The sequence below is a fragment of the Akebia trifoliata genome, chromosome 7 (genome assembly GCF_017979445.1).
Source record: "Akebia trifoliata isolate Shusen 1 chromosome 7, ASM1797944v1, whole genome shotgun sequence".
Taxonomy (NCBI): domain Eukaryota; kingdom Viridiplantae; phylum Streptophyta; class Magnoliopsida; order Ranunculales; family Lardizabalaceae; genus Akebia; species Akebia trifoliata.
The window spans coordinates 2,108,098-2,126,531 of NC_141381.1; the positions used below are offsets into that span (position 1 = coordinate 2,108,098).

The 18,434-nt window shown below is 34.2% G+C and overlaps 2 protein-coding genes across 2 annotated transcripts; both read right to left on the reverse strand.

Annotated features, from left to right (window-relative positions):
• Nucleotides 1-4,656: 4,656 nt before the first annotated feature.
• Nucleotides 4,657-11,978, reverse strand: LOC147397938 (wax ester synthase/diacylglycerol acyltransferase 11-like). Its single transcript, XM_086447030.1, has 5 exons — nt 11,683-11,978; nt 8,345-8,920; nt 5,606-5,959; nt 5,258-5,395; nt 4,657-5,119 (listed from the first exon to the last, which is right to left on the reverse strand). The coding sequence occupies exons 1-5, from the start codon at nt 11,887-11,889 to the stop codon at nt 4,979-4,981; spliced, it is 1,416 nt and encodes a 471-aa protein (XP_086303156.1). The 5' UTR covers nt 11,890-11,978; the 3' UTR covers nt 4,657-4,978.
• A 3,922-nt stretch (nt 11,979-15,900) lies between these two features.
• LOC147397939 (uncharacterized) lies at nt 15,901-16,338 on the reverse strand. The gene has a single exon (XM_086448890.1). It carries the CDS (start codon nt 16,336-16,338, stop codon nt 15,901-15,903), a length of 438 nt encoding a protein of 145 aa, XP_086305016.1.
• Between the last annotated feature and the right edge of the window lie 2,096 nt (nt 16,339-18,434).

Sequence of the window (18,434 nt, forward strand, 5' to 3'; positions counted from 1 at the left end):
ATAGGGGCGGGGGAAAACTATAGTTAATGATAAGGTTGAAGAGATTGAAGTTGAATGGTTTTGAGAAAAATTCAAAGAATTTTTGTTAGAGGTTGAGGGAAAAGGTATTTATGTCATTTCCAATTAATCTATGAGAAAAAAGACCAAGTTGAGGAAAAAAGGGGTTAGATTTATCTAAAAATTAGGTAAGGAAGTTCGGTTAAGGGACAAAGAAGGGATTAGACACCTTATCCCCACCTATCAAGTGATGGCTACCAAAGTAATATAACTTTGGTAGAACTAAGAACATTTATGCAAGAAGGTGTGTGTCCCTATAAGACTGTTTTTGTTGGCATAGAGAGTTAGGTGAAGATCTAAGAAGACTTCCACCTTTGACTCTTAATCTTTTAAAAATAAAAAGAGTAGTGTTTGTTTTCTGTGTATGCATGAAGTTTTTCCAAATGAATTTATTAATGGACTTAGAAAGAGAAGATCACCTCACCTAAGTGAGGAATTACTCTCTACCCTATTATGCCATTAAAAAAAGAAAGAGACTAAGAGAATGCAAGTGCTTGGAAATTTAATTTTTTTTTTAAATAACTTGCATTGATATTGAATACTCTTTGAATTTATTGGGGACTTAAAAGGGGAAGATGACTTCTCATGGAGAAAACTCACTAACATCAACCTTATGCCCTTGAAGGAAAATAAAAGAACTACATTGCAAAGAGCTTGAGCTTCAATAAATATAAAAGAGAGATTAGATAAGAAAATGAGAAGCAAATGAGCTTAGATAAATTAAAAAATCAGCAACTTGAATATCCCACCTCATGTTAGTTTCTTTTTTTCGTTTCTAATTTCTTTTTCTTTTAGTTGTAAAGTTTTCAAAAGGATAGGTAGAGAGTTGGACAAATTTTTGGGGGCTTAGAGAGCTCTCAAGGGTATATCTTGACAGAATTTTCTTGTACTAGAATTACCCTCCTCATTTGCCTTAAATATGCATCTATTTAAAGTCTTACGAGACCCCTTGGGGGCAAAAAAGACCCAATTCTCTCACTTACACGATATTTTCAACAAAACCTCCATGGGTGGCCTTCCTTTCCTCATATGCTTTTATCCTCAATAGTGTTTTTAATGACACTTGAGCTTTACCAACTAAGATTTTCAAAGGATAAAAAGGTAAAAGTGTAAGAAATTCTAAAGAATTCTCTTTGGAGGGTAGAAGGGTCAAGGTTCCTTGACTTAATTTGGTCAATTTTCTTTGAACTTAGTTCGAAATAAACTTCAGATATTAGAGAGGTGAGAGGCTCAATGACCATTGGTCATAAAGTGGTCGCAACACATTAGGAGTGGAAATAATTATGAATCTGATTTATTGAAACAATGAATTATAAGCAATATGTAAATAATTCGATGAAATTGGAAGAACTTATCAGTGACTGAGGCACGGAGAAGCCGCTATCCTTAAAACCAATTTCGCCTCCTTAGGATTGAATCCTCAGTGCAGTCGGTTCTGGCGTTTGGTTTCCAAGATTCAACAGTCACTGTCTGTTAACCGTGCACTCGGAAATAGCAGATCTACGGCGAATTCGATTAGATCGAACTTTTCATAAGCAGCAAGATTTGAAATCAGAGAAGAAGAGAGATCAGAAAGTATTTCGTTTTCTATATATTGAATAAAAGGGTAAAAAATTAATTTTATAAATAGCAAGCCATCGGTTCACAACAGACCCAACTGTTCACGGGCCTATCACGCGCACCTCTATCCCGAAATCTGCACTCCCCCTGCGCGCGCATCGTATGCGCACACGCGCACTAAGGTTTTCCGACGGGTTGGCCCCAAACTCAATGGGCTGTAGTCCCACAGTGCCTTGGGCCCCCATGTGCGCGCGAGGCCCAGTCTCTATCTCTCTCACACTCAAGCATTAAAGAGAGAAAGATCATAAATAAGTTGAGAATTTTCCTTGTATTTACCCGATGTGGGACTAAAGAAAGTAGTGATGTTTTTACAACTTTCAAAACCAATAAAGTAAAGTAAAACAAAAAAGGAAAAAGAAAAGAGTTCTTTTATGTTTCACCAAAAAAGGAAAGTACTACTTTTTACAATAAAACACTCAAAAGGTCTTGAGTTCAAAACTTATTCTCAACAATAAATGAATGAGATATTATATGAAAATAAAACTATGAATTTTACAATATATATGTCATGTTCATTTGTGGGGACCAATTGTGACTAAGGTCAAGGGTGATGAAATAGGCAAAATGACTATAACACCAAGGAGTAGAGTGATGGGAGAGTGTAAAGTGGGGGCTTTGTAGTAATATTGCATATGGTCTCCAAAAGCAATGAGGGCTGGTGGGTTGTTAGAAGGCATGAAAGAGAGTCAAAGTTGAGAACCTTTGAAAAATGGTGTGGTCTTAAGAGAGTGAGGCTATGTTTAGAGCCAAATGGAGTGATCCCCAAAAGCAAGGGGCTTGGAAATAGAGTGGTCCTCCAAGTATTCTGTGCACATGTAGATAGAAGAAAATTTGAACTGTCCAAAGGAGAGATGTAGACAAGCTAAAAATTAGCATGTTCATACCTAAGTTACAGATAAGGCTGTCAATGGATGCTTATCGGTTTGGATAAAGTAATATCCGAATCTGAATCCGAATTTTTATTTGATATCCGAATTCGAATTCGAATCCGATTATCCTATCAGATATCGGATAATATCTGATTAGAATTCGAATAATTTGTATATTGAAAAAAAAATACAATTTTTCCTTATCCAATTGATTTTTCATTATAAAAAAAAAAAACCTATTATATATTATACTATGTATATAATAAATGAATAAAATAAAATAATATATTATATTATTTATATAAAAAATAAATCAAATAAAATAATATATATTATATATTATTTCGAATCGGATATTATCGGATTCGAAATGTCAACATCCAAATCTGTATCTGATAAGGATTCGAATATATAAAACCATTCGATATCTGAAATTTTTAGATAATATCCGATTTTTTGAATTCAAATTCAAATCGGATTCGAATTTTCGACTATCCATTGACACCCCTAGGAACGGACATGCCTTGTTCTGGGCTTTTTGGGAGGCCGGTGGGCCTTGGTCTTCTTGGTGGTAGGCCCTTGTGTTTTTTGTGTTGCTCCCTTGGATCGATCCTTCTTTCGCTTAATTTCTTGATCCCTCGAGTTCAATCCGAACAAAAATGAGGTGTCTATAGGTATCACATGCAATGTCTCGATATCTTTATACCACAACAAGGAACACTAGCATCGTAATCACAAATTTGATCAGCCCCATTGAACAAATAGCTTTGGCAGATCATCCTTGTAAGGGTATTTATTACATGGTGCTGAATGGTCCTCAGGTAAAACAACTGCATTGCAAACTCATCTTTGGGTATATTGGGATTCAATTTTTTTTTCCAATTAGGTCTTTGTTTTGCATAATAAGCTCCTTCATTCGGGGAAAAAATGACAATCCAAACAGACCCTTATTCATTTTAGTATTATGTTTTATTTTTATTTTTATGGGTAAACTTGACTTTGAACCCATAACCTCAAAGTTGTTTTGCAATTTGTCAAAACATTTTAGCTATGGGTCCAAGAGCTTTATAGTATTGTGTTGATGACGGCTTATAAATTTTACTTAGGTACAGCCCATGTTTCTCATTCCATGTAGATTAATGTTGGTCAGTCAGACTGACTAGATCTAGGTTGTTGGGTGTACTAAAGGGATCCTAAATGTTGTAGGGGCATTGTACATGGTCAAATGTTTTAGTAGGCCAATTTTTTAGCCTTAAAGATTTAGTCTTTCCTTAATCAAAAATGGCAGAATTGGGTAAGATTATCTAAATAAATTAATTAATGAAGAATTGATTGAATTGCAAAGTCTCACGATTATGATGATGAACTACATGGGAAAGCTGATCACTCGAAGCAAGCTCCCATCACCATCTCCTAAACCGTCATCGAGGTGATTGTTGGTTGAGTAGAATTAATTTATTTTGAAAAACTTAAAAAAAAAAAGTATATGATCATAGATCTGTGGACAGATCTATGATCAAAATCACACATTCGTGATCTTTAATTTGATCAAGAATAATCAAATACCAAAAATTTACTATTCTGTAATTTCTTTTTGAGAACTTAAAAAAAGAAAAGATAAAAAAAAAAAAGTCAGAAAAACATTGATTTGCATATTTGTGAGCACAGATCATTGTTGTTCTTGATCAACCACAGATCTATGATCAAGAGCAATCAAATGTGATTTTGTGAATATGAAAATTATTTGGTGACTAAAGCTCTTTTTTTTTTTTTTTTCCGGTTATGTGGACTAAATCTATCCAAGGGTTAGTGAGATGGCCAAGACCACACCTCAGGAAGTAGAGATCTTGAATTCCAATCCCCACTTAAGAGCCACTTTCAAGGTTTCTAAACCTCACGGGCAAAATTCACAGTTTGGAATCGAAACAATGAATCTTTCTTTTATTTGCTTGCATTGCATTGGAATGTCGAAAAATCCACATATAATAATTTTGAGCCATAATCGACCATAACTAAGATTTCAAACCCATAGAACAATTATTTGATACAGTATTTGGAACCATAATCATAACTGAGATTTTAAATCCATAAAACAATTATTTGATGCTTACATTATGATGGAGATCCCACAAAAACCCTAATAACATGAACCCTACTAGGGTATTTATAGAGATTATATCAACCAAGATATTAGAAAGTAACCTAACATAGAATTACTAATTATCTATAATTCCTAATGTAGAATATCTTAATAGATATTGCTAAATATTTTATTCTTAATTACAACCTTAACACCTTCCTTTTATAATGAAAAACATTGTCAATGATACAATGTATCTCATGCATCATAATCTTATTTTCTTACAAGTACATCTCACTGCAATGCAACATAATTTCTTTGTGGCTCCATCTCCAAAAGTGAACAAATAATTTCAATTCACGGCGGATTTAAATATCCTCTCGAAAGCCCTCTCCAAACAAGAGATGAACAATTTGTGATCTATGAAGCCTTTCTGTGCTCCCACAGTCACCCTCAACTTTCCCATGTAGCTCATCATTGATATTGTGAGACTCTGCAGTTCAATCAACTCTAAAAAGATTAGGGGTCTGTTTGAAATTTGATTGTCACATTTCATGGAACTTATTTATGCCAAAAAAAATTAGAATCACAACACATCCTATGATGAGTGTAAAATGCAGGTTTTTTGTACCTGAGGGAAGTTTGTTGGCAGAAAATAAATGCCCTTAAATGGATGACCTGCCAAAGATATTTGTTCAAGGGGGCCGATCACATTTGTTATTAACATGCTCGTGTTCAGTAGAGTGCTACGAATGTATCGAGAAGTTGCCTGTGATACCAATAAAGATTACACTTAGCGTCCTCAATAAGTTTTGCCCTAATGTTTAAGTGCAACCAAACTTTGAAGATCACAACATGAAAAAAAAAGGGTAAATTCGAAGCCAAGGCACATCAAATTTTATCCAAATTCGATGTACCTTGGCATCAAATTTACCTCTTTTTTATTGTATGTAGTGGATGTTGTATAGAATGAACGTACCTCGGCACCCTTTAATTTCCTTATCATCTCTAGTAATACACTAGTGAAATAAACACCTAGTGAGTTTTTCTTCTTCTCGATTATTTTCTTTGTTTCTGAAATGAAATTGAGGGGATCTTCAGTCTCTGGATCAACAGACTTGGGTATTGCAACAGTTAGGAAGGTGAAACGGTTCCCATATGGAGATTTAACATCCCCATTGGCAACCTCCTGTAGTGTGACATATCGGTTTAACATCCTTGTGTTGAGCACCACCAATGCGGTTGAACAGGAATTGCTTGAGCCCTTGCTTTCGGCTTGCATGTACAATCGAGACCCATAAAATATTGTCCCAACGATGATGTCATTCACGGTCTGTTGGGGGAAAAATCAAAACTAAATTCACTCTAGTTTTCACTGAGTAATATTGTTATCCATAATGATCATGACGATACCAATCAGCATTGCTGTTGGGGCAACAATGTGGAAAAAAAATATCACCCTCAATTAGAAGCTCACCATCATCACACCACAAGAGTATTGCCTTGTACCAAACATTTGCTTTAGGCAACATTAATAGGAAGTTGAGTTTATGCCCTTGGGATATCATCAACAAGCAAACAGTAGTCGAGACCGACCTCTAATTAGGTAGTGTCCTTGCCCATTAGTGGTCTCGACTGCTTGCTTGTCTCGTTATTTAATGTAACCATTGCTCATTTAGTAACACCCCCCCCCCCCCCCCCCCTACAAATTTTTTTTTTTTAAATTAAAAAATTAAAAAATAATAATAATAATAAAATATGTGACTTTCTACTATCTCAAATTATGTCATTTTCCGGCCCAACAACTCGAAATAAGTTAGAAGTAGAAACATTTTCTAAGGACTTTTCTAGCCTCAACCCACGGTAGAGTTGGCCATGATAAAGAGGAAAAACAAAATTTCCTAAAGATTAATAATCAAACTACAGGATTTTTATAGGGATATATGCATTTTTCTTGGAAATTACTAGCATCTCAACCATATTTTTTATGGAGAGGCTAGTGTTTTCCTTTTTCTAATTAGGATAAGAGGAAAAGCACAGATTTCCTTGAGTTTTATAATCATATTCTAGGATTATTACATTTTTATAGTGATACATTTTTCTTAAAAGTCGTTATCATCTCAACCGTCTATTAGGTGGAGGGGTTCCTCCGTAGTACTTTCTTCCTACAGTTCCCTATAGTGTGATTAGACGGTTGATATAGTCTGATTTGGCAAAGACGTCAAAATCAGTTCGTTGAAATGTTGGAGTTCAATAACCGTTCATCTTAATTTAAGACCATAGATCAGGCTGAAATAGAAAGTTTTTATTTATTTATTTATTTATTTATTTTTATTATTATTTACAAAGCTAATTTAAATCATGATCACTACATGACTGGTTTGTTAGATTTTAATTTTGAACATGGTCTCACCCCTATTAGAAGAGCACTGCAGGGAACTGCGCAAGAAGAATGTACTATAAGTTTTGAAATGGGCTGATTTTTTGTGAGGATGATGTCTATGGTGAGTAGATAATCCTTAAAAAATAAAAAATCGGCCCAGTTTGAAACTTGTAACCCCATCCAATGTGATTTACAAATTAGTAGTAAAAATTGACGATTCATGATTCTTCAACTTGTAAATCAGGATTAGAAGTTTCAGAATGGACTGATTTTTTGTGAGGATGATCTCGTCACCATAAAGATCATCCTTCCTATATATGTTAGAGCTTTTTTTAAAAACCTAAAGGACTTTTCTACGCTTCAAATATGATTGAGGCTCTCCATCAAACATGGAGTTAGGATAATAGGAAGGACACAGATTTCCTAGAGATTAGAGTGGAGCCAAGATTTTTTCTATGTGGGGCCAACTGAGACCGTTAAAAAGTAAAAATATTTTTGCAGGGGTAATAGCATCAGATTTTTTTTCCCAATGCTGCAATCTGTCCTTATAGCATGTAAATTCTTTCGAAAAACTTGCCCCTACTGTAAATCCACCCCTGCTAGAAATCAATATTTACCTTCTAGGTTTAATTTTATTGAGGCTCCATCAAACTGACTACTAGGATGATAGGTAAAAACACAGATGTTCTAAAAATCAACACTGTCCTTTTAGGAATTTATGTAGTTTTTTTTTTTTTTCTAAGGATATATTTTTCTTGGGAATCCCAAGCATCCCAACATCTTTTTGATGGAGATCTAAAACTGCTCAATCTATAAATTTGTTTGCAACAAAAATTTAATTGAAATCTTTTGCTAATATACTTTTAATCTAAAATAGAAATGAATATTTACTTCAGTCTAAAAATCTTATAATACCTTTAAGAAATTCTTCGTCTTCATTATTAGTGATGATAACTTAATATAAAATTAGGTATATATTAGCTTAATTGGTAAAGTCTATGGGTTGTGATACCTTAAATAAAACCTCGGTTCAATTAAAATAAATTTGTTGAAGTGAAAAAATAACTTAATATAAAATAAATATATTTTTTATTTATATTTTATTGTTTTGAGATAAGCCATTCATTAAAAGCAACATTTGATAACCCTTTTTTTTTTTTTTTTTTTCACTCTAAGACAAAATATGAACTATTATTTTTTTATTTTTTTTAATTTGGGTGGGGGTGGGGTAAATTGTTAAAGACACATCAATCATCCCATTGAAGTATTGGAGGTTAGCATCTCCCCTACTAATATAAATTTAAATACATGATATATATGTTTTGCAAACCTTACCCCTCCAATCTTGTCTCTGATTTGTTTGATACGATCAAGAGAGAATGTGCTAGTAGAAATTGTCGTCGGCAAAAACTCTACTCCTTCAGTCGCGGACCTGATCGGCGTCTGATCATCTACCATCACACTGCTTTTCAAAAGGCTTGTGATGAAATCCGATGTAGTATTGCAAAGCAAGGAGAGAAATTCAGGCACACTCTTGAATATATTCCTTTCCTTATTTCTCGATGGAAAAGTCGTTTGTAACGATGGAAAAGTTAGAGGAAGTGAAGGATCATCAGCTCTTTGTAAACAAGAAAAAAGATATCCCATGAGTGAGAATCCATCACCCAATGCATGGTGAAGCTTAAATATAATTACCCCAGCTGCATTACTTATAGGGTACTTGATTAAGTGGACCTCCCACAATGGCCGGCTCTGTGGAAGCTGTTCCATAGCCAGCTTCGACAAGTATTCTTGAAAGTGTATGTCGTTAGCCTCGGGCGATAATCCTTCTGGGAAGATAGGAATGATAAGGTGATCCTCAAGCTTAACAGTAACCTTCTTCCATTGTTTTTCTCCATGATCATCTATAACCTGAACCCATATTGTTACTATTTACTAATATTCTGTAAGAAAATCATTTAAATTGATTCATTCCAAATTGATTTTACTATATTATATAGGGAAGCGTTCAGAGGCCCTAGAGAGAGTCAAACATATTTCAAAATATGGGTTAGAAGCTTTATAATGAGCTGATTTTTTGTGAGACGATCTCTATGGTGAAGAGACCATCCTCACCAAAAATCAGCTCATTCCGAAACGTCTAACCCTAGTTTTCAAGTTGGGGTTAGAAGTTTTGTGGATTGACCGATTTTGTAAACCATTTTGATGGGGTTAGAGGTTTCGGAATGAGTTGATTTTTGGTAAGGATGATCTCTATGATGAGGAGATCATCCTCACAAAACATCAGACAGATTGTCAATAAAAATCACGCTCAACCATTCTTCAACATATAAACTAGGGTAAGAAGTTTCAGAATTAACTGATTTTTTGTGAGGATGATCTCCTTACTACATAAAGATCATCCTCACAAAAATCAGCCCATTCCAAAGCTTTTAGCCCACATAAAACATAACACTTTAGCAATTGAACGCTACCAATATATATATTCGCTAACTATTTGGCCAACACATTTTGTCTTACATGAGTTAGAAATTTCAGAATATACTGATTTTTTGTGAAGATGATCTCTACATCTCAATTGGTAGAGTAGCGGATTGAAAATCCTTGTGTTACTAGATCAAATTAGGTTACTAACATGTTACTAATAATAGATACTCATATACGAATTAGTTTATAAATTCATTAATAGTCTAGATCATGATAATACTATCCAGTTGGGGGTGTATATGTGTGTGTAAATTAATAATAAAAGTTAATGGTCCACAATTCTTCAACTTGTAACCACTTATGATAGGGTTAGAAATTTCATAATGAACTGATCTTTTGTGAGGATGATCTCCTCATGGTAGAGATCATCCTCACAAAAATCAGCCCATTCCAAAAGTTATAGTTATATAAGCCAAAATATTGGCTCCCAATTTTGGCTATTGAATGCACACCCACACCCACACGCACATATATATCTGGACTGGAACTCTCTTTTATTAGAATGGAACTCTCTCTCATTTTTACACTTTGCTGACTTAGCATATAGATATATATTCCAATGACTCGTAAGAAAGCACATGATCCCAGCCCTTTAAAAGGAAATCTAACGTCCAAACTTATACATATCCCAATAACACACATCTCGGAAATACTTAAAAAAAATAGCCCCCACTCACTTAAAAAAAATAATATATAGTCCCTCTATTTTGATTAATATTGGAGACAGCCCCTGTGTAATTCAAAGGGCAATGCCACGTAGCACTGAAATTTATAATGTGATTTAGCCCCCACTCAGTTTTGATCGATATTATAGATAGCCCCTTAATTTTGATCATATTAGAGATACCCCTGAATTTTTCAGACCGACATCATGCATATGAAAATGGAAAAACACCTTCTTTACAAAATTAATAAGATTTTAGAAATCCCCCTGACCCAAGGTTTTTAAAACAGACTTCTACCGAATTCCCACCAAACTCCAAAATTTAAAATTAAAATTCAATGGTGAATAATATATATATTGGATTTTTTTTTTCGAAGTTATTAAAAAAATTTCCTTTACATTGGTGTCTAGTAATGCTTTTGAATGATACAAGGTGAATTCAACGACCTTCAGAAAGAATCAAAAGCTATTAAGGCTAGCCTCACTCCCTCGTTTTTACCTAGAAGTTGTGTTTGTTTTTGTTTTTTTTTCAATAAAGATATGCCCTTCAACGTGTTTATGAATATTTGAGATATATACCACCTTAATTTGCTTCTAACCATAGTGACAAAGTCAGGTTCAAAACTAATTCGGCCAGAGAAAGTTTTGAGGGAGAAGACATCAGATAAATTTAAAAAATTTAAAAAAAAATAATTTAAGTGTAAAAAATATGTATTTTATATATTAAATGATAGGGGTTTAGATGAGCCATAGTTCAGTTGGTTTGACATATGGCAAAACTACTTTAGGTAATGGTCTAAGTCCAGCTTACCTATAAATATATATATTTGATAAAATTACACTTAGAAAATGATAAAATTCAAAGATAATTTTAATAAACTTAGCAATTTAAAAAAAAAAAATCGTGATTTAATCACGATTTTTGTCTCTATGCTTTAAACTGATGACATGTCTCTTAACTTTGATGTTTTCCTATAGCATAATGAAAATGAAAATGAAAATGAAGTGATATAAGACAACACATTGAAAACTTTGGATTTAAGACAGAGCCCCGATAATATGACTCGCTAGGTGGCACACTCAACTGGTTCCCTGACGTGGACAAGTTCGAGCACCGTAGACCTATACGCCTCAGGATACACATTTCCCCCAGGATACACTTTTTATGGGAAAATGCAACCGTGTATCTTGAGATATACAGATCTACGATTCTTGAACTTGTCCACGTCAGGGAGTCGATTCAGTATATGCCACCTAACGAGTCATATTATCACGACTCTTGAAGACAAGGTTGAATAAGTTAAGCAGTATTTAACCTACAATAACAACTTTATAATGGTGATTATTAGCCAAACATCAACATCACTTGTAGTGATGAGCCCAACATTAGCATCGAACGAAACCAAATTATCAATCAACGTTAGCATTTAGCCCCCACTGACCAAAAATCATGACTCCGCCCTTGCTTATGCCTAGGATAAATCTATCATGAGTTTTATATATACATAACAGAAACAAATACCAAGATGGAGGAAAAACGTGGGTTGATAGGGAGGAAGAGGTTTTTAAGCAATGACATGCTTGACGAGTCATCCAACGGAATCTCTGATTCTAAGACGGCAATAATGCTAACGGAGAGGACCGAGCTGCTGTAGTATTGGCCTGTTGGACTCATTGGCTCGCGTCCTCCATATTCTTCTTCAATGGGACTTTCTAGTTTAGACTCCATTTGGGTTGTTTGTTAAGATGCTTGATCATGTTTCTCCTTTTGTATCACATTCTCCTACCTAATAGTTATAAGTTAGTTGGACACTTTAATTTCCAATAACCAATGAGACAGATGAAATGGTTAAGTATAATGATATTTTAACGCCCCCTCTGACACATGCCCCCTCCCCACCCTCATCACAGACCTTAAACCATTTGTCTCGGGATACCCATAATCATAAATCTTTTTCTTTTGTATCCCAAGGTAAATGATCTACGGTTCTGTGATAGGGGGGCGTCATATCATCACGACTCAATAGTTAAAGAGGATAGATAGACAGAAATGACAACGTCATTAGTTTCCCAACAACAATCTTGTCTTGGGGAGTAGATCCTCTGTATTGTGAATCTCTTTTAGCCCTCTTAGCCCATATCAACGTTTGAGGGTATGCCATGTCATTAAGATGATTGCATCCGGTCGTTTAAATATATAGGAGTACATTGATCGTCATTTTCAAACACTTGATTAAGGTAAAAAAAAGAGTATTTTTTTTCCTTGAATGTGATGTTGTATGAAATGTAGATCCTCTCTAGGACTGTATTCGTGTAACTCTCTCTAGTGTTTGTTCATGAATGAGAGAACACCACGTCGAGACATCAAAATCCTTTCGTATAAAATTGTGAATTCGGCTATTATTTACAAAGTCTTTGATCTAACGAAAAAAGTTTTTTATTTTTTTATTTTTTTATTTTTTTATTTTGTAATGTAATGTCGGCCACTACCCTTATATGACTGAGTTCGTAGGTTTTTTTTATTTGTCCATGTGGCCATCTCTTGACTATGGAAAGAGTGCTATAAAGAGCTGCAGAAGGTACACTACATTTGAAAGCCCATGGAACTGATGGATTAACAGGCCTTGACTTTGGTCTTTCAGGAGAAACTAATAGAAAATGACTGAAATGACATTGACTTTATCATTTTGTCAAAATCCTTGATTTTTCTTTAAAAGAGATTCTTCCTTATCTATGTAAAAAAATTTCACCATTATTTTCATGATAGACTTCAAGCCTACCAAACCCACATAAGGAATGAGGGAATTGAAATTGTGTACTGTCTTAGTTTCCTAAGTAGGTGGTGAATACAAAAACATCTGCATTTCCATTATTTTCCAAGGATTTACATAAGAAATGAGTCCAACTAAACAAAGTAATTAAATTAATCTAAGTTTCTATCAAACATCATAAATAAAGCTCTATTGAGCTTACATACATGATGGGGGTGAGTGGCATCAACATATCCTGGTTATTGATCTATAAACACATCCTCACGCAATAAACCATTTAAGATGCAGGTGCCAACTAGCTTAATTGGTAAAGTTTTTGGGTGATGATACTAGAGACTTGGGTTCAAATCCCGTCAGCATCGAATTACTAAACTTAATAAAAATAAACTTACTAATCAATAAAAAAAAACTAGGTAAAAAGGCATTTTTGACATCAAGTTGACGAAGTTTCCATTTACACATTATTAATTGGTCACACTAAGAACTATCTGATGAATTGTAGAGGCTTTCACAAAGGACTAAAAGTTTCATCAAAATTTATTCCCGAGAGTTAAGTATGTTCCTTGGCTAAAAGATGAGCCTTATGCCTCTCTACTTCACCATTGGGATGAAGTTTAGTTTTAAAGACCAATGAGAGCCATCAATATTCATCGATGGATGTCATGACACTAAGGTCCATGTATAATTATTTTCTTTGAGAGCAAGAATATCCATTGCGGTTATCCAATGAGAAATTTTACGTGCATATTTATAGCTCTTTGGCTCCTTATTAAGACTACTTAAGTAACTAAAATAAGATGTGGGACCAAGAGGATGAAAAACCTTGGGTAGTTCTTCAACATGCCATCCCCGAGGCTTATAGTTTTCTTTATAAGTCCTTGGTACCATGTGGTGTAGCTGTGATCTAGATGTTTGGGCATTCAAATCAACATGATTAGCTTGAGATGGTGTGGTTCAATCAAAGGGGAAGATGCATCATCAATAAGGTAAGAAAGTTGTCCATTTGAAGAGATATCTATGCAGATGGGATAGATATCGATTCCTTGAGAAGGACAATGAGAGACATTTGTTGATGTAAAAATAGGCTCATTCACTGAAGAATGATCAATCATAGGAAATACTACCTATATAGTTTGATCCTTAGGCAAGGTTTCAATCGGTGGTAACTCAATTACCTTAACAATAAAGTAATCGTCTAGAAAGGCAACCCAATCATTAGACTAAAATGAATGATTAGCTTTAGAGATTCTTAGATATGGGAACACATCTTCATCAAATAGAACATGACATGTTATATATGTTAAGAAAACATGTGCAATCGAAATAAGAAAACAAATCGAAAAACCAAACACAAGATGAAATCACATGAAGAAGCACATGGATTTTACGTGGTTCCCTCTAGATTGAGGTGGGTCCATGAATCACACCGATTCCATTATGAAGAAAAACTCGTAGTTACATATTACACCCTTTCACAAAAATGAGAAATATAAATACCCCAAGAAGGGTTTTACAATACCTCCTTGTCAACTAGTGCAACTAGGCTCCACAAACCAAAACAATATAAACATGACTAGTCGATGGATATAAGCACAGAAAACCCTTATTAAAATCATCATATATATCAAATAAATATACTAGGTGAAAATTTATTGGATCGATGGTCATGTAGGTTTAGAGAACAACAATGTCCAAAAATATGAAGGGTAAAATAATTTGGGGGCTAGCCAAATAGTTTTAAAAATGGAGATACATCATTCAAGATTTTAGAAGGTAGCCTATGTATCAAGTAAATTGTTGAACGTATTTAATGCCTCCACCCAAAAGGATGTTGGGACCTGGCTATGAAATAATACGTTGAAACCCATATGCGTAATGGGTCAAGGCTTTTTTTCCGCCCTACCAATATTTGGCGGTGTGTAAGGACATGAAAATTGTCTCGCAATATAATTTTAGAATTCGTCTTTTTTAACTCACCACCTTCATCGAAGTGAAATATTCTAATCTTCTTATCAAAGTGATTCCGCACCATACAATGAAATTGAATAAAACAAGATAGAGATTCTAATTTATTTTTTAGAGGATAAACCATGTAAATCTAGTATGGTCATCAATAAAAATAAGATAATCGTGAAAACTACTAACTAAATTAATCAATGCTGGAATCGCAAAGATCTGAATGAATCTTAAAAAATGGTCCATTAGCAGATTTATTATCAATATCAAATGGTAACTTAAAATGTTTGCCCATCTGGCAACTAACACAAACAGAATCCAATGCTTTATTAAAAAGAGAGAACTCTTTTGTACAGATGTCCAAGTCAATGATTCCATCGATCTCCAAATGATTGTGCAAGTAACATTTTAATCTATTTCTATGTCCATACTTGTATTTATTATTAGATTTTAATCTAATATAATGGTATGGGATATTTTATAGAGTATGTAGGATTAAAGTCATCAAAGCTTCCAAAACTGATTGGCACTCGGCTTTGTTGTTTGTTTCAGCACTATAAAGCCAATCTTTGGTTTACAAACCTTGTTCCAAGCGACTAAATGTTCTTTTTACCCCCATTTTCTTCACCCCAGAAAAAGTTGGGTGATACAAACACCAAATTAGCATCAGAGTAAATAAGAGAATTAATATAAAAAAAGATTTATTGACTTATATGAGGAACCAACGCCTCCCAAAACAACTCACAGAGTTTCCTAGTAATCCTCTATCCTTCTTTATTCATAGCTCTCAAGCCTATAAAAGGACTTTGAGCCAACGGTTACAAACTAAAAAATATGAATAATATAAGATAGCTAATAAACCAAAAGAATAGCACTTCCTAACCTACTTGAATAGTCCAAGCATGAGAATAAGAATTATTAAATACAATAAATGACGGCTAATAAATAAATAGCAATTATTACTTCTTATCAACTCCCTCCCTCTTCAAAACATCCTTGTCCTCAAGGGTGAATTATGGAAATCGCTCTTTGAACACTTCTTCTATTTCCCAGGTTGACACAGCAGGTGATAACCCTCGCCAATGGATAAGAACCTCACGCCGTCCTTTCTTCCTTCTTTGATTCAAAACAGCTTGTGGAAATGGGAGAAGCAAATCATCTTGGAAAAGTGAAGGAAGAGTATCTAACACCATTTGACCATCACCAAGCTTCTTCTTGAGAACTGAAACATGAAAAACTGGATGCAACCGAGAAGTAGTAGGCAATTTCAAGCGATATGAAACCTTTCCTATTCTCTCTAAAATTTCAAATGGCCCATAAAATCGAGCAGACAATTTGGCATTCTTTCTTGCTGCAACTGATAATTGACGATAAGGTTGTAGCTTCAGGAAAACCATTTCCCCCACCTTAAACTCCCTTTCTGTATGCTTAGAATCATAAATCTTATTCATTCTTGATTGCGCACGAGAGATGGATTCTTGAACCTCTTTTAAGACCTTATCTCGAGCTAACAATTCATGCTCTTCAGCTTCTACTCTAGCCGCACCAGGTATATAATTGAGTAATCTTAGAGGATTCCTTCCATACACAACTTCAAAAGGAGTTTTTTGGATTGTTGAATGCCAACTAGTATTGTAATAGTACTCCGCCCATGATAGCCATCAGAGCCGCACCATTGGTCTCGAACTCATAAAACATCATAACTACATTTCAAGTGTTCGATTTACCACTTCTGTTGGGCCATCAGTTTGAGGATGGTAGCTGGAACTAAAATTAAAAGAAGTGTCGTTCAATCTAAATAATTCTTTCTAAAAAGAGCTGGTAAAAGTAGGATCCCTATCACAAACAATAGATTTTGGAAGACCATGAAGCTTACAAATATGATCAAAGAATGGCCTTGCTACACTCACAGACGAATATGGATGGGATAGAGGGATGAAATGGGCATACTTGGATAGCCTATCGACAATAACAAAAATTGTAGTCTTACCATTGGAAGTAACCCTTCAATGAAATCCATAGAAATGTCTTCCCAAATTTGATTCAAAATTGGCAAGGGTTGTGACAACTCTGCTGGTGCTACTAACTCTGCTTTATGTCGTTAACATACATCACAAAGACGTTTAAACTCTTTAATTTGTTTCCTCATTCCCTTCCAATAAAAGTTGGCTTTAATTCGTTGAAAGGTCTTTACAAATCCTTTATGAGTACTTCCGTGAAACTCCCTCATGATGTCCTGCACTAACTTTGAATTATGCTCAAGATAAATTCTATCTTTGAACATAATGATTCCTTCATTTAACTTCCAAGGTCCAACTGCCTCTTCTTGTAGAATTTTATTTCTCAGTTCCAGCAGTATTGGTGAGTCTTCAACTTCCTCTTTAATAGCATCTAACCAATGTGGGATCAATTGGGACAAAGCAAAAATGGATCCATTATGAAACTGCCCTCGATCCGCGGGGTGCGCCGATCCACTTTTAATTTTTGAGTTTTGGGAGTCGCCACCTAGTTATTACGGTTTAAGAACCGAACATTAACCCTACAAAGATAAAAATAACTAATCTACGAATAGAAAAACTATGATCCGGGGATCATATTACGAGGTTGTAAGGTGTTAGGCACCAACCCCGCCCGACAAACATCGGTCTCTACTATTCTCCAAAGAAGATTTCATTGCTAAAAGACCTAAAAAAATAATAAAAAAGTTTACCTTGATGATCGCAACAATGGTTCCCTCAGAATTGACGGAAAGATTCATTGCTTGTGATTCATTGTTTCATTTTTGTCACTGGATCCGCTTCTAATCTTCTAATCTTCTAAGATGAAGTATTTTCTTCCTAAGTCTGAGTGTTTTTTTATTTTTTGATTGATTTTTCATGTATTTTAGAAGGATTTCTGGGTGTTTTTTGAGCAAAAGTTGTGATTTGGGTGTTAAGTAAGGAGTTAAGACTTCAAAATTATGTTTGGGGAAGGCTAGGAAGACTTTTTGACTTATTTTTTCTAGGGTTTATTTTGACCTACGAAAATAGGTTGTAGAGACCCCTATTTATAGATTTTTTAAAGAATTTTTTAGATAGAGTTAGAATTAGATTATGTTTCTTTTAGATAGTTTTAAAGTTTAATTATGTTTCTTTTAGATAGTTTCAAAGTTTAATTAGAATTCTTTTAGATAGTTTTAGAGTTTAATTAGAATTCTACTATGTACTTTTAGAGTTTAATTAGAATTCTATTAGGGTTAGGATTTGACTTTGGTCTTATTAGATTGATTAGGGTTTTGACTTAAATCTTACTTGATTGACTAGAATTTAGGGTTTTGACTTAAGTCTCACTTGATTGACTAGATTTCAAGATTTTGACTTAAGTCTTACTTGATTGACTTTAATTTTAATTAGAATTTCACTTTACATTAATTAATTTTTTAATTATTAATTCAAAATTTTTAATTATTAAAATTGTAAAATTATCGTTTTGCCCTCGGAGATGATGTTTTGCGTTTTAAGTTGTTTTTCAATGTTTCAGGATGTTTTGGAATCAATTTTTTGTAAGA